Source organism: Mustela lutreola, chromosome 17 (assembly GCF_030435805.1).
Source record: "Mustela lutreola isolate mMusLut2 chromosome 17, mMusLut2.pri, whole genome shotgun sequence".
Taxonomy (NCBI): Eukaryota; Metazoa; Chordata; class Mammalia; order Carnivora; family Mustelidae; genus Mustela; species Mustela lutreola.
Window position 1 is genome coordinate 35857000 of NC_081306.1, and position 21513 is coordinate 35878512.

The 21513-nt window shown below is 63.1% G+C and overlaps 1 protein-coding gene across 2 annotated transcripts in view; it reads left to right on the forward strand.

The window, feature by feature from the left end:
• The window catches only part of AMZ1 (archaelysin family metallopeptidase 1), a 33780-nt gene extending 13457 nt beyond the window's left edge, over nt 1-20323 (forward strand). For both annotated transcript variants that reach the window (XM_059154218.1, XM_059154219.1), the window contains exons 2-7: nt 36-562; nt 12904-13071; nt 15345-15473; nt 15781-15950; nt 16429-16605; nt 18160-20323. In XM_059154218.1, coding sequence (XP_059010201.1) covers nt 259-562; nt 12904-13071; nt 15345-15473; nt 15781-15950; nt 16429-16605; nt 18160-18717 — 1506 coding nt within the window. In that variant the 5' untranslated portion in view covers nt 36-258 and the 3' untranslated portion in view covers nt 18718-20323. The remainder of the gene's footprint in view (nt 1-35; nt 563-12903; nt 13072-15344; nt 15474-15780; nt 15951-16428; nt 16606-18159) is intronic.
• The last annotated feature ends 1190 nt before the right edge of the window (nt 20324-21513 follow it).

The following is a 21513-nucleotide window of genomic DNA, read 5'->3' on the forward strand; positions in this document are numbered from 1 at the left end:
CATGTGCTCAGTGGGGGCTGTCCGCTTCTCCCCAGGGTGCCGCCAGGCCTGGATGTGTCCGTGCCACAGCTCCTTGCTGTCTCAAGGAGACCTCACACAGGGCAGAGCTGGGAGCCCCAGGACGCTGGCCTAGCACCTGTTGGAGGGGAGCTTTCGGTGGTTCCCATCGGCCTGCAGAAGGTTCTGGAAGAGCTGGTGACCGTCCCCAAGGGTGTCCATGGGCCACAGGAGGGGCTGCCCGGAGAGGCCAGGCCCGCCATGCTGCAGTGCAGGCCGGCCCAGGAGTTCAGCTTCGGCCCACGGGCCCTGAAGGAGGCGCTGGTGTCCACTGATCCCACCCTGCAGCAGCACTACGTGGCCACCTTCACCCCTGCCGAGAGGCTCTTCCTGGCCGAGGCCTACAACCCCCAGAGGACGCTCTTCTGCTCCCTGCTCATCCGCTCCGCCTTCGATTGGCTCCTCAGCCGCCCTGAGGCCCCCGAGGACTTCCAGACCTTCCACGCCTCCCTGCCAGCCCGGAGGCCGGGCCTGGCCCGCAAGCACATCTACTTACAGCCCATAGGTACCAGGCTTGGGGGGCCTGTGGGGGTTGGGGGAGGCAGCTCCGAGCCAGCAGGGCCCCGCGGGGAACTTGGACTCTGGATCTAGGTAGGGACTCTGTGTCCAGACCCCAGGTGGGCCCTGCCGGGAACGGGACAGCGCCGGGGGTTTGGATGTGGGGGTGCGGGCCGGCAGAGGGTACCGGGGCAGGTGAGGACCTGGCTTTGCAGAGGAGGAATAGGCAGGAGAACCTGTGTGTCCCGCCTGCCCTGTGGGACCAGAGGCCCACAGGCACCCCTCCTTCTCCGTGGCCCTGCAGCTATGCCTGGAGATGCTGCCTCCACCCATCACTCCCAAACCATGTACTTGGCTCCTTGTCACCTGCTAGTGACTCCCCAGGGCTTCCTGTGCCCATGTGAGCAGATCACCGGCACCTCGTGAACGTAGTTCTGGATCTGAGGTGGCCCGGGGCTCTGCATTTCCATCCAGCCAGTCCCAGGCCCTCCAGGGTGCCACCCCGGGTCTGTGCCCCTCTGTCCTCCTGCAACACAGCCTGGTGGGGGCTCGGCAAAGGGCACCTCGCCCGTCCGGCCTCACCGGCACCCTCCCTGTGTCCCACTCTGCTCCTGCCAGGCAGGTTTTTTGCAGCATTAATCCCGAGGGGCCTCTCTGACCCGCCTCTGCTGCCCCCTCCCTGCCAGCCTTATGGGCTGTGTGACCCTGGGTGAGTCCCTGCTGCCCTTCCCGGAGCTCCCTTGCCCCCCAGACTTCTTATCTTTCCTCTGGGCATTGGCCTTTCCTCCATTTTTCTTTGTCCCTTAAAAAATGTTCCAGCCCGACTCTGGAAAGGCAGGTCCCTGTCAGCCTTCTTGGACCAGTGGGGATGGGACGCTGGGGGAAGGGTTGCTGGACTACTGGGTGCTGCTGGGGGCACTGAGGTGCTGGTGGGGATGCTGGACTGCTTGTTGTTGGGGGGTGGTGCTGGGATGCTGGCAGAGATGCTGATGTGCTGGGTGCTAGCAGGGGTGCTGGCAGAGGTGCTGTGGTGCTAGCTAGGGGGCTGCCGGGGGTGCTGGGGTGCTGGCAGGGGGTTCTGGGTTGCCAGCAGGGGTGCTAGGGTACTGCTGGGGGTGTTGTTGGGGTGCTAGTGGGGGTTCTGGGGTACTGGGTACTAGCAGGGGTGCTGGTGGAGGTGCTGGCGGGAGTGCTGGGTGATAGGGTTGGTGGCGGGGGTGCTGGGTGCTAGCAGGGGTGCTAGAGGGAATGCTAGGGTATTGGCGGGAGCTGCTGGAGTCCTGGCAGGGGTGCTAGGGTGCTAGGTGCCAGCAGGGGTGCTAGCAGGAGTGCTGAGGTGCTGGCGGGGTCTGAGGTGCTGGGTGATAGCAGGGGTACTGGTGGGGGTGCTAGGGTGCTAGAAAGGGTGCCAGTGGGGGTGCTGGGGTGTTGGCAGGGGTGCTGGGGTGCTGATGGAGGTGCTGAGGTGCTGGTGGGGGCACTGGGGTGCTGGGTACTAGCAGGAGTGCTGACGGGGTGCTGGGTGCAAGCAGGGGTGCTGGGTTGCTGGGTGCTAGCAGGGGAGTGGCAGGGGGTGCTGGTGGGTGTGTTAGGGTGCTGGCAGGAGGTACAGGGGTACTAGTGGGGGTGCTGGGTTGTTGGGTGCTAGCAGGAGGCCGGCGGGGGGTGCTGGGATGCTGGCGGGGGTGTTAGGGTGCTAAGTGGGTGCTGGGGTCCTAGTGCTGGTGCTGGGTGATAGCAGGGGTGCTGGTAGGGGTACTCTGGTGTTAGCAGGGGTACTAGTGGGGATGCTAAGGTGTTGGCAGGGGTGTTGGGGTGTTGGCAGAGGTACTGAGGTGCTGGTAGGGGTTTTGGGATGCTGGGTGATAGCAGGGGTGTTGGTGGGGGCCGCTGGGGTGCTGGCGGGGGTATTGGGGCACTGGCGGGTTTGCTGAGTTGCTGCGGGGGTGGTGGGTACTAGCTGGGTACTATCAGGGGTACTGGTGGTGCTGTCGGGGTGCTGGCAAGAGATGCTAGGGTGATGGTGGTGTTGGGTGCTGTTGGGAGTGCTGGGATGCTGGGTACTAGCTCTGTTGCTGGTTCAGGTGCTGGGTGCTAGCAGGTTTGCTCCGGTGCTGGCAGGGGGCGCTAGGGTGCTGACAGGGTTACTAGGGCATTGGTAGGAGTGCTGAGGTGCTGGCAGGGGTCCTGGATTATGGGGTACTAATAGTGTGGTGGTGGGAGTGCTGGGGTGCTGGTGGGGCTGCTGAGGTTTGCTGAGGGTAATGGTTGCTGGTGGGTTGCTAAAGTGTTGGCTGGGGTGCTGGGGTGCTGGCAGGGGTGCTGGGTGGCTGGTGTGGATGCTGGCATGCTAGTGGGGTACAGGTGTGCTAGTGGGAGTGCTGGGTCCTGGGAGCTAACAGGATTGCTCACAGGGGTGCTGTGGTGTTGGGGGCTAGCAGGGGTGCTGTTGGGGGTGCTAGTGTGGTGCTGGGGTGGGGTGCTGAGGTGCTGGTGGGGGTCCTAGGGTGCTGGGTGTGAGCAGGGCTGCTGGTGGGGGGTGCTAGGGTGCTATGTGCTAGCAGGGGTGCTGGCAGTGGGTGCTGTGGTGCTGGCAGGGGGTGCTTGGGCACTGGCGAGGGTGCTGCAGTGCTGGCAGGGGTGCTAGGGTTCTAAGTGCTAGCAGGGGTGCTGGTGGGGGGTGTTGGAGTGCTGGCTGGGGGTGTTGGGGGGCTGCCAGGTGTGCTTGGGTGCTGGCAGAGGTGCTGGTGGGGATGTTGAGGTGCTGGGTACTAGGATGGTTGCTGGTGGGGGTGCTGGGTGCTATTGGGGTTACTGGGGTGCTGGTGGGGGTGCTGAGGTGGTGGCGGGGGTGCTGGTGGGGTGCTGGATGCTGAGGGTGAGATTGGTGCTGGTGGGAGTGCAGGAGTGCTGATGTGGGTGCTGGGATGCTGGTGGTGGGTGCTAGGGGGATGGTGGTTGCTGGGGTGCTGTGTAGTAGCAGGGGTGCTGGTGGGGGTGTTGAAGTGCTTGTGGGAGTGTTGGGGTGCTAGTGGGAGTGCTGGGGTGCTGGTGGGTTGGATAGGGTTCTAGCGGGGGTGCTGGGGTGTCAGCAGGGGTCCTGTGGTGCTTGTGGGGGTGCTAGGGTGCTGGGTGCTAGCAGGGGTGCTGGCGTGGGTGCTAGGCTGTTACATACTAGTAGGGATGCTGGTGGGGTGCTGAGGTGCTGATAGGGGTGCTGGGTGCTGGCGGGGTTGCTGATGTGCTGGCGGATGCTAGGGTGAGGCACTGGTGGGGTACTGGGGTGCTGGGTGATAGCATGTGTCCTTGGGGTACTGGGGTGCTTGTGCAGGTGCTGGGGTTGTGGTGGGGGTGCTGAGGTGCTGCAGAGGTGCTGGCGGGAGTGCTGGATGCTAGCAGGGTGTTGGGGGTGTGGGGATGCTGGCAGGGGTGTTAGGATGCTGGGTGGGTGGTGCTGGCGTGCTTGTGCAGGTCCAGGGGTGCTTGTAGGTATGCTGTGGTGCTAGTGGGGGTGCTGGGTGCTGGCAGGAGGTCTGTGGTGTTGGAGGGGTGCTTTGGTGCTGGCAGGGGTACTGGGGTATTTGGTGTTAGCAGGGGGCTGGTGGGGGTTGCTGGGGTGCCGAAGGGGATGTTAGGGTGCTGGCAGAGCTTGCATGGATGCTAGTGGGGTGCTGGGGTCCTGGGTGCTACCAGGATGCTGGTGGGGAGTGCAGGGATGCCAGTGGGATTTTAGGGTACTGGTAGTGTGCTGGGGTGCTAGTGGGAGTGCTGGGGTACTAGTGGGTGTGTTGGGGTTCTGGGTGCTAGCAGGGTGCTGGTGAGGTGCTGGGATGCTGGCAGGGGTGTTAGGGTGCTAGTGGAGATTTTGGAGGGCTATTGAGGGTGCTGGGTGCAGCAGGGTACTGGAGGGAGGTGCTGGGATATGGGCAAGGGTGTTAGGGTGCTGGTGGGGTTCTGAGTGCTAACAGTGCTTACAGGGGTGCTGAGGTGCTGGTGTTGGGGCTGGGTGCTAGCAGGGATGCTTAGGTGCTGGTGGGGGTATTGGAGTGCTTGTGGAGTGCTGGGATCCTGGTGGGGTTGCTGGGGTGCAGGCAGGGTGTTGAGGTTCTGGCAGGGGCGATCAGTTGCTGGGTGCTAGCAGGAGGGCTTACGGGGGTATGGTTATGCTGGTGGGGGTGTTAGGGTGCTGGCAGTGGGGACTGGGATGCTTGTGTGGGTGCAGGGATCCTAGTGGGTGTGCTGGGTGCTGGGGATGCTGGTGTGCTGGTGGGGGTGCTGGTGTGCTTGGTGTTAACAAGGGGCTTGTGGGGGGTGCTGGGGTGCCGGTGAAGGTGTTAGGGTGCTGGCAGAGTTTGCATGGTTGCTAGTGGGGTGCTGGGGTGTTGGGTGCTAGCAGGGTGCCGGTTGGGGGTACAGGGATGTCAGTGGGGTTTTAGGGTGCTGATGGGGTGCTGGGGTACTGGGTGCTAGTAGGAATACTGGCGGGGTGTGCTGATGCTGGTGGGAGGTTTTGGGGTGCTAGTGGGGGTGCTGGGGTGCTAGCAGGGGTGCTTGTGGGGGTTGTTGGGATGCTGGAAGGGATGTTAGAGTGCTGGTGGGGGCGCTGGCAGAGTACTGGCGTGCTGGGTGATAGCACGGGTGCTGGCAGGGTACACTGGGGTGTTTGTGGGTGTGCTTGGGAGCTGTTTGGGTGCTGGTATGGTGGCAAGGGTGCTGAGGTGCTGGATGCTAGCAGTGGTGCTGGTGGGGGGCTAGGGTGCTGGCAGAGGTTGCTGGGGTGCTAGTCGGGGTGCTGGGGTCCTGGGTGAGTGCAAGGTGCTAGTTGCGAGTGCTGGGGTGCTGGCGGGATGCTTGAGTGCTGGATGCTAGCAGGAGTGTTGGCAGGGATGCTGGGGCACTGGGTGATAACAGAGATGCTGGCGGGGTTGTTGAGGTGCTGGTGGGGGTACTGGGCTGCTGGGTGATAGCATGGAGCCTTGTAGGGGTACTGGGGTGCTTCTGTTTGTACTGGGGTGGTGGCAGGGGTTACTGAAGTGCTAGCAGTTGTGCTAGGGTGCTGGGTTAACAGGGGTGCTGGCGAGAGGTGCTGGGATGCCGGCTTGGGTTTAAGGTGCTGGTGGGACTGCTGGGGTGCTGGGTGCTAGCAGGGCACTGGCAGGGGGTGCAGGGATGCTGGAAGGGCTGCTGGGGTGCTGGTGGTGGGTGCTGGGATGCTTGCTTGGGTACAGGGATGCTAGTGGGTGTGCTGTGGTGCTAGTGGGGGTGCTGGGTGCTGGCGGGGGGCCTGTGGTGTTAGAGGAGGTGCTGGGGTACTGGTGGGGTTGCTGGGGTACTTGGTGTTAGCAGGGGGCTAGCGGGGTTGCATGGGTGTTAGTGGGGTCCTGGAGTGCTGGGTGCTAGCAGGGTGCTCATGGGGGGTTCAGGGATGCCAGTGGGGTTTTAGGGTGCTGGTGTGGTGCTGGGGTGCTAGTGGAGGTGCTGGGGTGCTGGATGCTAGGAGGGGTGCTGGTGGGGTATGCTAGGATGTGGACAGGGTCTTAGGATGCTGGGGTGCTGGTGGGGGTGCTGGGGAGCTGGATGCTAGCAGGGGTGCTGGTGGGGCATGCTGGGATGCTGGTGGGAATGTTAGGGTTCTGGAAGGAGGGTTTGGGGTGCTAGTGGGGGTACTGGCTGTGTACTGGGTGATAGCATGGGTGCTGGTGGGGCATGGTGGGGTGCTTGTGGGTGTGCTGGGGTGCTGGCAGGGTGCTGGTTTAGTAGCAGGAGTGCTGGAGTGCTCGGTGCTAACAGGGATGCTGGCGGGAGGTGCTGGAATGTTGGCGGGGGTGTTAGGGTGCTGGCTGGGTGTGCTGGAGGGCTAATGAGGGTCCTGGTGGGGTTTCTAGTGTGCTAGTGGGAGTGTGCTATGGTGCTAGTGGGGGTGTTGTTGCTGACAGGGGTTCTGTGGTGCTGGAGGGGCACTGGCGTGGTTGCTGAGTTGCTGGCAGGAGTGGTGGGTACTAGCAGGGGTGCTAGCGGAGCTGTTGCGGTGCTGGCGGGGATGCTGGGGTATTGGCGGGGTTGCGAGGGTGCTGGTGGGGGTGCTGAGGTGCTGGTGGGGGGTGTTGGGGTACAATAGGGTTGCTGGGTGCTGGCGGGGTGCTGAACATTAGCTGGGCTGCTGGCAGGGTGCTGGGTGCTAGTGGGGTTGCTGAGGTGCTGGCTGGGGTTGCTGGGGTGCTGGCAGTGTGACTAGGGCTCTGGCAGGAGTGCTGAGGGGCTGGCAGGGGTCCTGAGGTGTGGGGTACTAACAGTGGTGGTGGCGGGGATGCTGGAGTGCTAGTGGGGTTGCTGGGGTTTGCGGGGTGTTGGTTGCTAGCGGGATGCTGAGATGCTGGCTGGGGTACTGGAGTGCTGGGTGCTGGGTATTAGCAGGGTGGTGCAGGGATGCCGGCACCAGCACACAGCTGGTGTTCGGATGTTGGTGAGGTGTTAGGGTGCTGTTGTGGGTGTTGTTGTGGGTGCTGGGTGCTAGCAGCGGTGCTGGCAGGAGGTGCTGGGATTCTGGTGGGGGTGCTAGGGTGCTGGTGGGGGGGACTGAGGTGCTAGTGGTGGTGCTGACATCCTGAGTGCTTGCAGGGTGCTGGCGGGAGTGCTGGGGTGCTGGGTCATAGCAGGGATGCTGGTGGGGTTGCTGGGTGCTAGCAGGGGTGCTGCTGGGTGTGTTGAGGTACTGGTGGGGGTACTGGGCTGCTGGGTGATAGCATGGGTCCTCATGGAGGTACTGGAGTGCTTGTGGTTGTGCTGGTATAGTGGCAGGTGTGCTGAGGTACTGGCGGGTGGCTGGGGTGTTGGGTGTTAGCAGGGGTGCTCTGGTTCTGGCGGGTTGTGGGAATGCTGGGGTTCTGGCAGGGGTGCTGAGGTGATGGTGGGGATGCTGGGTGTTGGGTGCTAGGGGTGTGCTGCCGGGTGGTGTTCGGATGATGGTGGGGGTGTTAGGGTGCTGGTGGGATGTGCTGGTTGTGGTGTTGGTGTGCTGGGTGCTAGCAGGGTGCTGGGGGGGGTTGGGTACTAGCAGGTTTGATGGTGGGGGTGTTGGGTGATAGTGGGGTTACTGGGGTGCTGGTGGGGGGTGCTGGGGTGCTGGCGGGGTGCTGAGTGATAGCATGGGTTCTGGGTATGAGGTTCTGTGTGCTACTGAGTGTCCTGGGGGTGCTGGAGGGCCTGCTGGGTGCTGTCAGAGTTCTGGGTGCTGGAGGTGACACTGGGTGCTGGCAGGGGTGGTGATATGGGTACTGGGGTGCTGGCGGGGTATTGAAGTGCTGGTGGGGGTTCTGGGATGCTAGTGGGAGTGCTGGGGTGCTGGTGGGTTTTATGGGGTGCTAGTGGGGATGCTGAGGTGCCCTGAGGGTGCTGCAGTGCTTGTGGGGGTGCTAGGGTGCTGGGTGCTATTAGGTCCTGGCGTGGGTACTAGGGTGCTGCATATTAACAGGGATGCTGGTGGGGTGCTGGGGTGCTGGTGGAGGTGCTGGGGTGCTAACAGGTGTGCTGGGGTGCTTATGGGGGTGCTGTGGTACTAGGGGGTGCTGGGAGCTGGCAGGATTGCTGAGGTCTAGTGGAGGTGCTAGGGTGCTGGGTGCTAGCAGGGGTGCTTGCTTGCGGGGCTGCTGAGGTGCTGGTAGGGGTACTGGGGTGCTGGGTGATAGCATGGGTCCTTGTGGGGGTGCTGGGGTGCTTGTGGAGGTGCTTGCCAGGGCGCTGGGTGCTAGTGGGGTGCTGGCGGAGGTGTTGGGATGCTGGCGGGGGTCTTAGGATGCTGGTGGGGGTGCTGGGGTACTGTGGAGATACTGGGGGTGTTGGGTGCTGGAAGGGGTGTTGTGCTGGAGGGGATACTGAGGTGCTGGTGGGGGTGCTGGGTGCTGGCAGTGTTGCTGGGTGCTGGCAGTGTTGCTAGTGTACTGGGTGCTTGTAGGGGTGCTGGTGCTAGTACAGGAGCTAGCAGGGGTGCTGGGATGATGGATGCTAGCAAGGGTGCTGATGGGGTGTGCTGGGATGTGGATGAGGGTGTTAGGGTGCTGGGGGGTGTTCTGGGGTGCTAGTGGGGTGCTGGGGTGCTGGGTGCTAGCAGGGATGCTGATGGGGTATGCTGGCATACTGGTGGGAATGTTAGGGTTCTGGTGGGAGGGTTTGGGGTACTAATGGGTGTGCTGGGTACTAGCAGGTTGCTGGAGGGTGGTGCTGGGATGCAGATGGAGTTGTTAGGGTGCTGGTGGGGGTGCCTGGTGCTAACAGGGTGCTTGTGAGGGTGCTGAGGTGGTGGTGGTGCTGCTGGGGTGCTGGGTACTAGCGCAGTGCTAGTGGGGGTGCTGGGTTCTAGCAGGTCTGCTAGGGTGCTGTTGGGGGTATGGGGGTGCTTGCGGGGTACTGGGGTACTGGTTTGCTGAGTGTTAGCAGGGGTGCTGGCAGGGGTGCTGGCAGGTGGTGCTGGTGTGGGTGCTGGGGTGCTAGGTGCTAACAGGGTGCTGGAGGGGGGCACTGGGTGGCCGGTGGGCTGTTAGGGTGCTGGTGGGGGTGCTGGGGTGCTTGGGTGTTGGTGGGATGCTTGTGTGGTAGTGGGGTGCTGAGGTGCTGGTGGAGGTGCTGGGGCATTGGGTGCTAGCCATGGTCCTGGCAGGAGGTGCTGGGATGCAGGTGGGGGTGCTGGAGTCCTGGTTGCTTGCAGGGTGCTGACAGGGAGTGCTGGGGTGCTGGCGGGAGTACTTGGTGCTGGGTGATAGTAGGGGTGGGCAGGGATGCTGGGGTGCTGAGTGATAGCAGGGATGTTGGCAGGGGTGCTGGGGTGCTAGCAGGTGTGCTAGTGGGGGTGCTGGGGTATTGGTGGTGGTGCTGCAGTACGAGTGGGGGTGCTGGTGTTTGGTGGGGTTGCAGGGTTGCTAGTGGAGGTGCTGAGGTGCTGGCGGGGGTGCTGGAGTATTGGGTGCTAACAGGGGTGTCTTGGGGGCTGCTGGGGTGCTGCTGGGGGTACTAAGGTGCTAGGTGCCGGCAGGGGTGCTGGCAGGGGTGCTGAGGTGCTGGCTGGGGGTCCTGGGGTGCTGGAGGAGGTGCTGGGTACTAGCAGGAGTTCTGGGATGCTGGTGGGGGCGCTGGGTACTAGCAGGGTGTGCTGGGTGCTAGCAGGGTGCTGGTGGGGGTACTGAGTTGCTGGTGGTGGTGCTGGGATGCTGGGTACTAGCAGAGTGCTCGCAGGGGTGCTGGATGCTAAGAGGGGTGCTCTGGTGCTGGCGGGGGTGTTAGGGTGCTTGTGGGAGTGCTGGGTTGCTGGCGGGTGTGCTGTGGAGCTGGTGGGATGTTCAGATGGTGATGGGATTGCTGGGGCCTGGGTACTAGCAGGGGTGCTGGCAGATAGTTCTGGGATACTGGCGAGGGTGTTAGGGTACTGGTGGGGGTGCTGGTGGGAGTGCTGGGGTGCTGGGTGCTAGCAGGGTGCTGGTGGGGTTGCTGGGTTGCTTGTGGGGGTGCTGGCTGTGTACTGGGTGATAGCATGGGTGCTGGTGGGGTGTGGTGGGGAGCTTGTGTTTGTGCTGGGGTTCTGGGGGGTGCTGGTGTGGTGGCAGGGGTGCTGGAGTGCTGGGTGCTAGAAGGGGTGTTAGTGGGAGGTACTAGAATGCTGGCAATGGTTTTAGGGTGCTAGGTGGGTGTGGTGGGGTGCTAATGAGGGTGCTGGTGGGGTTTCTAGTGTGCTAGGGTTATAGTAGTGGGAGTGCTGGTCGCTGACAGGGGTGCTGAGGTGTTGGAAGGGGTGCTGGGGTGCTGGTGAGGGTACTGGGGCACTGGTGGGGGTGCTGAGTTGCTGGTGGAGTGGTGGGTACTAGCAGGGGTGCTGGTGGGGCTGCTGGGGTATTGGTGGGGGTGCTAGGGTGCTGGCGGGGGTTGCTGGTATACAAAAGGGTTGCTGGATTCTGGTGGGGGTCTGGGTCCTGGTGGGGTGTTGAGGTGCTGGTGGGGGTGCTAGGGTGTTGGGTGCTAGCAGGGGTGTTGGCAGGGGTGATACGGTGCTGGGGGTGCTGGGTGATAGTGGGGGTACTGAGTGCTGGTGTGAGTGCTGAGATGCTGCTATGGGTTCTAAGATGCTAGCAGGGGTTTGAGGTGCTGGCGGGGTGCTGGGGTGCTGGGTACTAGCAGCGTTGCTTGTGGGGGTTCTAGGTGCTAGTGGGATTGCTGGGGTGCTGGCAGAGATTCTGGGGTGCTTGGAGCCATCAGCAATGCTGGAGTGCTTGGTGCCTGATGGGGTGCTGGCTGGGGGGTGCTTGGGTGCTAGTGGTGTGTACTGGGGTGTTGGCGGGTGTTCTGAGATGCTGGCAGTGGTGCTGGGGTGCTGGGTACTAGCAGTGGTGCTGGCGGGGTGCTAGGGTGCTGGGTGCAGGCAGGGTGCTGGCAGGGGTGCTGAGGTGCTGGCAAGGCTGCTGGGGCATTGGTGGGGGTGCTGGGTGCTAGCAGGAGTGCTGGTGGGGGTGCTGAGGTGCTAGTGAGGGTGCTGGGGTGCTGGTAGGGGGTGCTGGGTTACAAATGGTGCTGGGGTTCTGTTGGGGTGCTGCAGTGCTAGTGGGTGTGCTGGGTGCTGGTGGGGGCAGGGGGTGCCTGCAGGCAATGCTGGGGTGATGGTGGTGCTGGGTGCTGGTGGGGGTGCTGAGGTGCTGACAGGGGTCCTAGGGTGCTGGGTGTTAGAGGGGTGCTAGCAGGGGTGCTGAGGTGCTGGCAGGGGTGCTGGGGTGCTGGCAATAAGCTGGGTTCCTGGCGGGGTTGCTGGGTGTTAGTGGGGTTGCTGGAGTGCTAGTGGGGTTGCTGGTGTGCTGGTGTTAGCAGGGGTGCTGGCACGTGTGCTGGGATGCTGGTGGGGATGTTAGGGTTCTGGTGGGAGGTGCTGGGGTACTTGGTGCTAGCAGGGTGCTGGCGGGGGTTGCTGGAATGCTGGTGGGTGTGTCAGGTGTCTGGTGGGAGTGCTGGGGTGCTAATGGTGGTGCTAATAGTGGTGCTAGCGGTGTGCTGGGGTGTGGGTAGTGGTGTTAGGGTACTGGTGGGGTTGCTGGGTGCTAGCAGGGTGCTGGCAGGGGTGCTGGCAGGGGTGCTGAGGTGTCAGTGGGGTTGCTGAAGTGTTGGTGGGGGTGCTGGGGTGCTGGGTACTAGCAACATTGCTGGCAGGGGTGCTGGCAGGATGTGCTGGGGTGCTAGTGGGGGATGCTGGGGTGCTGATGGGGTTGTTGGGGTACTGGTGGGAGTGCTGAGATGCTGGCAGGGTTGCTGGGGTGCTGGGTACTAGCAGTGGTTCTGGTGGGATTGCTGGGGTGCTAGTGGGGGTGCTGGGGTGTTGGAGGTATTGGTTACTGGTGTGGTGCTGGGGTGCTGGGTGCTCACAGGATGCTGGCAGGGGTTGGGGTGGGGGAGTGCTAGTGGGAGCGCTGGGTGCTAGTGGGAGTGCTAGGGTGCTGGGTACTAGCGGGGGTGCTGGCGGGGGTGCCGGATTGCTGGTGGGGTACTGGAGTGCTTGGTGTCAGCAGGGGTGCTGGCTGGGTGTATGTCCTTGCTGGTGTGGGTACTTGGTGCTGGGTGATAATGTGGGTGCTAGGGTGCTACATAGTAGCAGGGATGCTGGTGGGTTCCTGGGTGCTAGTGAGGGTCCTGGGGCACTTGCTGAGGTGCTGGGGTGCTGGTTGTGTTGCTATGGTGCTAGTGAGGGTATTGGGGTACTGGCAGTGGTGCTGGATGTTGGTGGGAGTGCTGGGCGCTGGAGGGGGCACTCGATCCTGGCAGGGTTGCTGGGGTGCTGGTGGGTGTGCTGGGTGCTAGCAGAATTGTTGGCAGGGGTGCTCAGGTGCTGGCTGGCAGGTGGTGCTGGGATGCTAATAGGTGGTCCTGGGTGCTAGCGGGGGTGTTGGGTGCTAGCAGGGGTGCTAGTGGCAGATGCTGTATGCTGGTAGAGGTGCCGTGGTGCTGACAGGAGGTTACTAGGTGCTGGCTGCAGTGCTGGGGTACTTGCAGGGGTGCTGGCTGGGGTACTGGTGCTTGTAGGGGTGCTGGCAGGGTGCTGGATGCTAGTGGGGGTGTTGGGGTTCTGGGGCACTGGCTGAGGTGCTGGGGTGCTGGTGCTGGGGTGCTAGCAGAGATGCTGGTGGGTGCTGGGGTGTGGTGGGGGGTGCTGGCCGGGGTGTTGGGTTGCTGGGGGCTGGGGTGCCTGGCACTGGGGGTGTGCTGGGTGCTGGGGTGCTATGTGCTGGCACACTGGTGCTGGGGTGTTGGGGTGCTGGGTACTGGGGGGGTTGCTGGGTGTGACCGGTGGGGGCCCGGGCGGCTGATGCACTGCCCCGCCCCCAGATCTGAGCGAGGGTCCGGTGGGCAGCGGTTTGCTGGAGCACCTGAGGAACTGCACGGAGGCCTTCTTCTTGGGCTTGCAGGTCCGCTGCCTGCCCTCGGTGGCGGCCGCGTCCATTCACTGCTGCTCGCGTCCCAGCCAGGACTCGGACAGGCTCCAGCTGCACACAGGTGGGCGAGCGCGGCGGGGCGCAGCCTCTGCCACTTCGCATGGGGCCCTTTCCAGGAGGCAGAGGGCGGGAGGAAGACCCCCGGGGGGAGGCAGGAATCCCTTCCCCCTCTTTGCTGGGGGAGCCTCTATTTCCCAGCCTTGGGCGGGGGAGGGTGGGGCAGAGTTGCCTTCCCTCTCCCGCGGGTGTGGGGCGGGACTCCCAGCCCCGAGTCCACGGGGAAGCCCCAGGGCGCACCAGGCCGGTGAAGCAAGCCCTCCTCCGGCTGCCCGCTGCATTGCACGGCCTCGCTCCAGCCTTTAGTCTTGTGTGAGTCCAGAAGACCCCTCCCTGTGCCCCCGCAAATCCCCAGGGTTGCTGGCAGCTCAAGAGCGGCGGGCGGGGGGTGTGTGTGGCACAGATGGACCGGAGGCTCTCAGATCTCAGATGCATGGGACAGCCCGACACAAGTCTAGGGGTCCACAGCAGGGGCAAATGCCACGTCTGGGGTGCACCGGGGTCTTTCGTCAGCGGCGGGAACCCCCAGCGGTGCTCTTCCTTCCCACTCGGGGCTCTACCTGGATGTGCAATACCTCCCCTGTGCGTTACCTCCCCTCGGTCTGGTACCTTCTTGGTGCCCCTGACCTATCCCCCCACACCGCACCATGCACGCCGTGACCCCGTGCCCCGAATTCTGCATTTCACGTCTCCTCTTGTGCATTTCTATAGTTTCTCATGGATTCTTTCTCAAACGAGCAGTGTCACTTCTAAAAATACCGACTTCTGCTGGAATTTAAGCTCTGTATTCAAACCATGAACGGGGCTGCTGGGGGCTGCTTCCACCACCTGGAGCGCGCCCGCGGTTCTCTGCTCCCTCTGCCTTCCTGTCGGCATCTCTTGTTATTTTTCATCGTTAGCCATCTTAATTGGAAAGTTAGTTTAACTTTGAGAAGAACTCGTGGCCTGGGACGATGTGATCGGCTCTAGGGAGGCTTCTGGATGTCCTCTGCCAGGTACGGGCAGGTGGTGCCCGAGACAGAGGCGGGCAGTTTTTCAGGGCCACCCACGGCCCTGGGAGTCCAGCCTGCACTCCCCGCACCCGGACCAATCCCAGAAGCAGCTCAGCCTTAAGCTTCCTGCTCCAATCCTCCCCCCCCCCCATCCCTGTTCTGATTTCTCATCAGGTCTCTGGTTTTTCTTAAATCCTGTTTACGGAGGCATAATTCACGTGTAGGGAAATTGTCCCTTTGTAACAGCTCTGTGAGCCTTGACGACCACACCTGTAACCTAGTCGCCACCGTGACCAGGAGAAAAGTTTGCTTTGTACCCCCCCCATCCCCAGGATGGGCTTGGTGTCCCCTGTGGCCATTGCCACCCTACCTAGGACACTTTAAGAAGCTTTTTTGCGTTTCACTCGGCTTATCTGGTCCTCCTCGGCAGGAGGTGAGCTCACAGTCCTCAGTGTGCATTAACAAGGAGCCCATTACGGGCATGGACTTTTCAGGGGGGCAGGGAGTTCTCGGCTGGGGCATGTGCTGTCCTGATGCTGGTGGGTCCTTCCTGTGTGCCAGGTTTCAGGTTTGGCCACTGAGACCCTCTTCTGGTCCTAGACCTTGCTGGCTCTTTGCCCCTGCCTACGGGACACAGCCCTGCTCGAGGCTCGGTCCTGGACTGCTGTGTCTCTGCCCACCACCATCACCTTCAGGTCTCTCTGATCCTCTCTGCCTCGTCCTCTGAAGACCCTAATGACTGCCCTGAGCCCACCCAGAAAATCCAGAGTAACTTCTGGTTTTTAAGGCTTTTAATTTAATCATGTCCACAGCATCCCTGCTGCTTTATGAGGCAGCACATTCACAGGCCCTGGGGACTCGGATACATGGGTCTCTGGGGCTCTTGCTGTATCTGGTGGCTGCCGGGACACTGTCCCCTGAACACTGGTCCCATTGGTCAAGTGGCCTTCCTGGCGTCCCCACTGGGATGTATCTGGGCCTCTCAACTACCCCGTCCGAGCCAGCTCTTCTGAGTTTTGGAAATGGAGACCCTGAGGGCCTGCTCACGTGACCCCGGCTGCCTGACCCTGAGGCCCAGGCCTGTGGCTCCTGCTCTGTGTTGTGCAGTGTGGCTGCTGGGACTTCCCACCTCGGACCATGAGCTTCTTGTGGAATGTGGCCAGCTTGTACCTGACTTAGGGAGGGCCTGGCCACAGGCAGAGGAAGAGAACAGTCCGGAACCTGGGCTGGGGAGACAGGGGCCCGGCCGCCCCCTCACCGCCCCTCGGGCCCTCTCCCCTTGCAGACGGCATCCTGTCTTTCCTGAAGAACAGCAAGCCGGGGGATGCGCTGTGCGTGCTGGGCCTCACGTTGTCCGACCTGTACCCTTGCGAGGCCTGGAGCTTCACCTTCGGCAAGTTCCTTCCAGGCCACGGTGAGCCGGCGCCCCGGCAGCCCCTGCCCCAGCCGTGCTTAGGGGTGGGTGGCCGCACCCTGGGGTGCAGGGGTGGGGCAGCAAGTGTATGGGAGCCCCAACTCTCCTGGGAGGACAACACCCTACCTGGAAACTGTTCCAGAATGCACACCCCCAAGTCCTGCCTCCTCTCGGGCAGGGACCTCGCGGTGGCCTTTGTGGAGGCATGCTGGCAGGGCCGGGCTCCAGGACCCATGTATCCCAAGGACAGGGTGGCTTTGCTCCCAGGCTCCCCATGAGATGCCGCCTTGTGTCTTGTTTCTCCCAGAGGTAGGCGTCTGCAGCTTTGCCCGGTTCTCGGGGGATCTCTTGCCATCGGGACCCCGCGCCTCTGATCCAGCCTTGGTGGAGGTGGCCACAGATGACCCTGTGACTCCCGGGCAGGACGGAGGCCCAACTGTGTGCTTCAGTGCCCTGGGGATGGTCCAGTGCTGCAAGGTGGGCAGGGAGGCCAGGGCGTGGGGTCAGTGCACGGGGCAGGGGGGGGGCGGGGAGGAGATGGGGCAGCAAGAGGATGGAAGGCCCGGGGGCTCTGGTGAGTTCAGGCCGCTGCTGAGGATGGGCAATCAGCCAGAAGGGCCTGAGCGCTCCAAACAGCCCCATGCCGAAGGCCAGGCTGTCCAGAGCACAGACAACAGGGCTTGGAGCCGCCCACACCTTTGCCTGAGCTCACGCAGCTGGGAGTAGGCAGGGTTGGGGTGTGAACCTGTTTGCTGCCCCAGCTCCCGTGCTGGGTGGGCCCTGGGTGCTCCGGAGCTGCCCACCTGTGCCCTGTGCCGTCGGGAGCAGGGGCGAGGGCACAGGGCCTGCTTCCTGGCCATGGGGGCTCCTGTGGGCGCCGACCCCAGCATTGGGGGCTTGGCTGGTGGCCGGGGTCACGGCGGCAAGGGCAATGCTGCTATGTGGTCTCCCTCAGGTCACATGTCATGAGCTCTGCCATCTCCTGGGGCTGGGGAACTGCCGCTGGCTGCACTGCCTCATGCAGGGGGCGCTCAGCCTGGATGAGGCCCTGCGGCGGCCCCTGGACCTCTGTCCTATCTGTCTGCGGAAGCTGCAGCACGTCCTCGGCTTCAAGCTTGTCGACAGGTACAAGGTGAGCCGCCGGCGCGCTGGCAGGGAGAGAGGGCATCTAAGTGCCCTAGGAGGCCTCGTGCATGGTATCGGGGGCAGCAGGCCGAGAGTTGGGCCCTGTGGGCGAGACCTTCAGGCCAAGTGAAACAGACCCCTGTGCCAACCTCCTGGCCTTCTGCTGGTGCTGGGCAGTGTTCATGGCCCTCGCCGGGCGCCAGGCCCACGGTCTGCACCCAGTGATGGGGGCTGTGGCTATCAGGTTGCTGCTCTGTGGGAGGGAAGAGGGGCAGATGGTTTTTCTCTCTCAGGCCACGCTCTCTGAGCGCTGGTCAGGTGCTGGGCCTATCCTAACACTTCCTGCATCTGCTCAGGGCCCCTCCGGCATCGCACAGGGCCCAAGCCGCCCCCTCCAGCTTCCCCCCAGTCTGCCAGGCCAGCCCCTGGGAGGAGGAAGCCCTTGCAGGCGCTGGGGAGGTGGCCAGGCCAAGCTTGCGGGTCAATGCTGCCCTCTGCTGTCGCCTCAAGGCGCTGCCCACAGCAGGGTCCCAGGCCCGTCCAGGGGCCCAGGGACCCAGGGAGAGGGCTTCACCACTGTCCTGGGGGAGGCGATAAGTGGTGAAGGTGGGGAATGCCAGACTCCATTTTGGACAGGTTCTCAGGCAGGAGGGAGTTTCTGACCTCGCCCCTCTGGACGGGAGGGCCTGCCTCTCTCAGGCTCCTAGGAGTGCTGCCGCGCAGGGACCCCACTTTGACGACTGCTGACCTAGCAGGCTGGGTGTTTCCAAGTTCCAGAGCTGCCTCCCGATGCAGATCTTTTCTGGGTGACTGGGAAATGGGCTCTCCAGTCCAGGTGGAAGGCCTCCCCCCCAACACAGCCCTACTGAGGACTTAGGGGGCGGGGGCTCACGCTGCAGGGCACGTGTAGAGAAGGTGGCTGGCTCTGGCTGATGAAAAGCAGGGGTGTCTTCACTTGTGTCCCTCCTCGGGCCTGTGTTCCCCTGACCCGGCGCTCCCCCCTTCTGCACACACCCCTGCCCAGGAAGGGAGCCTGTTCTGGAGCCTCACCCATGTGACTGGAGGGGCTCAGAGGAGGAGGAGGAAGACGGGGGCCCTGGAACCCGGGTCGGTCCCTGGACGCTCTGGCAGTGACCGAGTGCTGATGGAGGGCTGGGCGGGGAACAGTCCTTGCTGTGCCCTTGTTCCGGTCAGTGGGGTGCTGGAAACACCGACCAAGCCTCAGAGGGGTGTGGGGGATACTGGGAGCAGTGCTGGGAAGGGCTATCTAGCACGTGGTCACAGGTGTGTTCACCATGCAGACACCAGACGGAAGTGAGAGCAAAGATCAGAAAAGTAAGACCATGTGCAGGAGAAGTTCTGAGTATTTATTGCTCTTAATACAGTGTGAGTTAAATTGAACTTCAGGCATGCGCGGCTTCTGAGTGTTTGCATCGGGAGCCCTGGGGGGCCCGGGCTGGTGGGGGCAGGGTGGTCCCCCACAAAGGGGCTGGGTCTTAGGGCAGCACTCTGGCTCAAGTGGCGGCAGCCACACAGCCCAGCCTCTGTCTCTCCCTCCCAGAGACTTTACGCCTGGACTCAAGCGGGGATGCGGCCTCGAACCAGCCAGGATGCGGGGGCGGCGTCTGCGGCGGACACCCTGCCCGGCAGCACAGACTCGGGTCTGAGCTGCGGGAGCGCGTCAGAGCCGGGCAGCAGCCTGTCGGAGCCCCTAACCCCTGACGCGGGGAGCCACAGCTTCTCTGTGGGGCCGGAGCTGGAGCACGAGGAGGGGCTGGGCTCGCTGGCCATCCCTGAGAGCCCGCCGCAGCTCGGGCCCCCGTGCGAAGCCATCGAGGAGCACGGGCAGTGGCTGGCACTGTGCATCCGGGCCCTGGAGCGGGAGGTGACAGAGGAGGATCTGGCCCAGGTGGACGGGGCTGTGGATGCCTTGGCCGGGTGGGGGATGTTCACGGGGCAGCTCCCCGCACCCCGGCCCGGCCTGCCCTGCAGCCGCGACGGCCTGGGGCTGCGCAGGGTCCTGGGGGGCACGCTCTCCTCCCTGCGGAGGAAGCTGAGCACGCGCAGACTGGCCAGGGCGGGGTCGTCCCCCTGTCGCTGGAGAGCCGAGGAGAATTAACCCGGAAGCCCATCCGTCTGTCGCCGTGCACCCCCAGGATCAGCGGCAGTCCTGGGTCCGGTCCCCAGGGTACCAGCAGAGAATCTTCAGGCCCAGCATGGACGGCACTGGGGACTCTGGGCCTCCCTCGCCTGCCCCACTGGAGCAGAGGCTGCCTGGGGCAGAAGCCAGGCTGCATGCCCCGGGGGAAGTGAGGGGCTTACGGTTTGGCCAACCCCATGCAGGCAGGGCTGGCCCAGCCTTCTGAGCCTCAGGCTGCACGCGGTGCCTGCAGAGGCTGCCGGGCAGGGTCGCAGTGACCGAGGCCCTCCGTGCCCCTGACCTGGTCACCTGCTGTCCCCTGCAGTGGTGAGAGCAGTGTGGGCTGCGGACAAGGGGCGCCGCTGGGGTCTCAGATCCTGGCATTTACGGGGTCGTCGTGGACTCTTTGGACTCCTTTTCATGAGGGCTGGGCCGAGGTGGCCAGCTTATCTGGGGTGTCTGTGTCCCTTTGCTTCTGTCACACGTTTCCTGAGCTGAAGCTTGGGCGTGCATGGGTGTCTGCCAGCTCTGTCCTAGTTCTGTGTGTCTGTGTAGCAGCAGAGGGAAGGTTCCCGGCCCCCAGCAGTGCGCCTACAGCTACGTCTCCCTCCTGGAAAGAGACCAGACAGGGGTGCTCTTACACTCTGGGGCTAGCTTTACAGTCTGGGGGCTTTCCTAAGAAAAGCTGCAAAATACAACCCATTTCGAGGATCTCCTTCCCCAGCAAGCAGGCCTCAAGCTTCCTGTCTGCAGACTCCAGGTAGGAGCACAGGGTCCCAGGCCCGCAAAGCACTGAGCGCAGGTGTGGGCTCCAGGTCAGGGTCCTGGGGGCCACAGGCATCTCCATGACCAGGAGGTCAGGGAGGGAAATGGGGAGAAGCCAGCAGAGGAAGGCTTGTGCCTGGGGAGCTGTTGCCGTGAACACAGCCCCCAACCTTCGTTCGTGCCTTAAAGCCCCAACCCTGCGCTTAGAGCTAAGGCATTTGCATTGGGGGCAGAGTCTGTAGGAAGGAAGGTCGGCTGCATGGAGGGCTGGCTCCTGGGGCTCAGGCCCACGGGCCCAGGACCTCCGGGAGCACCCCAAAATGCCGCTGCTCCTGTACCTCAGCACAGCCACCCCCCAGGTTCACAGGGAGGGGGTGAACCGTCAGGCAGAGCTGGGGTGAATGGGAACCTGCCCTATCCATGAGCATGGCTTGGACGGGCCCTCCTGCTGCCTCGGTCACGTTACCTGTTTCCCAGTTTCCTTCTGTCTTCTGCAAAAGGTGGGTCTCCAGATGGTAGTGGAGAAGCTAGGATGTGGGGAGGGAGCACTCGGGGCGGAGCCTGGGCCATGGGGGTGGCGGCCTGTCTGCTCTGCCTCCAGGCTGCAAAGGGACAGTGGTTTGAAAGCCAGCTGCTGGAGGGGAACATTGTGAGAATAAAACTTGGAGGAACAGAGGTTCCTTCTGGCATTAAGGAGGCTGGAGGGGTGGGGAGCACTTTGGGACAGTCCCCGGGGCGGTGGCACACGTTATGTGAGTGGAACTGGGTATCGACACACCATGGCTCCCTAGGGGCCTGGTTTTTGTTAATAAACATACAAAGTGGACTGTATTGCCTTCGAGCTCTGTATCCGTCCCCGGTCCCCGTGATTCCCACATGGGGCTAAAGATACTCCGCGGTCAAGACATCACGTGTATGGTGACTCCCGAGCCTTCCGAAGCAGCTTCAGCACCCATCTAAACAGTTCTGATGAAGGTGGGTATGGCGGCAGCCTCCTCTCCCGGTGGCCACTCCTCCCTGCCCCCGGGTGCACCTTGTGGGCACAGAAGGGCCTCGCTGCTTCACCCCCACAGGGTGCCAGAGTATGGGTCAGAAGGTGGCTGTGGGCCTGGTAACAGTCTCATGGGACAGCAGATTCAGACCTTTCCAAGAGGAATGAACTCTCGAAAAGGCTTAAAAATAACCCCAAACATGCCATGCCTTGGCCAAGCAGCTAATGTTGAACCTAAGAGTCCAAATTTAGATCCCATCAAGTTCAAAAGAGCAGCTACACCATTCCAGGGGTGCGCACACGCACCCACATTCAAGGTCTGAGCCCGGGGCCTTGAGAAGCTGCTTTTGGACTTGACAGGCAGGGGGGGCTGAGGACCCCAATCTACCCGGGAAGGGACAGGCCCATCTTCCTGCAAAGAACCGGCCCCTTCGAGCAGGTCCGTCTAGGCAGCAGGGATGTGTGCCCGTCACTTGTCCCAGACTGCGAGGCTGGAGGGCACACTGGCCTATCTGCTTCCAGCTCTGGGGAAGCATGCAGGGGAAGGCTGAGCAGGAAGGGAAGTCGGGGTCCCCAGCTCCGAGTTTCCCGGGAGGCTCTGGCTGCCGCAGCACGTGGCTTGGGGGCAGCACTCTGGGGCAAGGGCACCAGGACTTGGGCTCTGCGACTGTCTGTCCAGAGGGGCCAAGGCCCCAGCTGAGTCCGAGTACCCCGGGGAAAGCCGGTGGTGGGGGGAGGACATCAGGGCTTCTTCGGGGGGGCTCTTGAACTGGACCCAGGGCTGCGGAGGCCGCTACAGCCCGGGAGGACTCCCCCTTGTGGTGGGGCAGCTATGCATGGACAGGAACCGGGTTTCAAGGATGCCAGGGGATTGCACACTTGAGGCCCTCAGAGAGCGAGCAGACGCCACAGGGTGACTGGGGGTCACGGGCAGAACCGGCCAAGGCGGCTCCCACTGCCCTTCCCAGCACCACCCAGCAGCACCTGGACTCACGAGCACCCGGAACACCCACGCTATT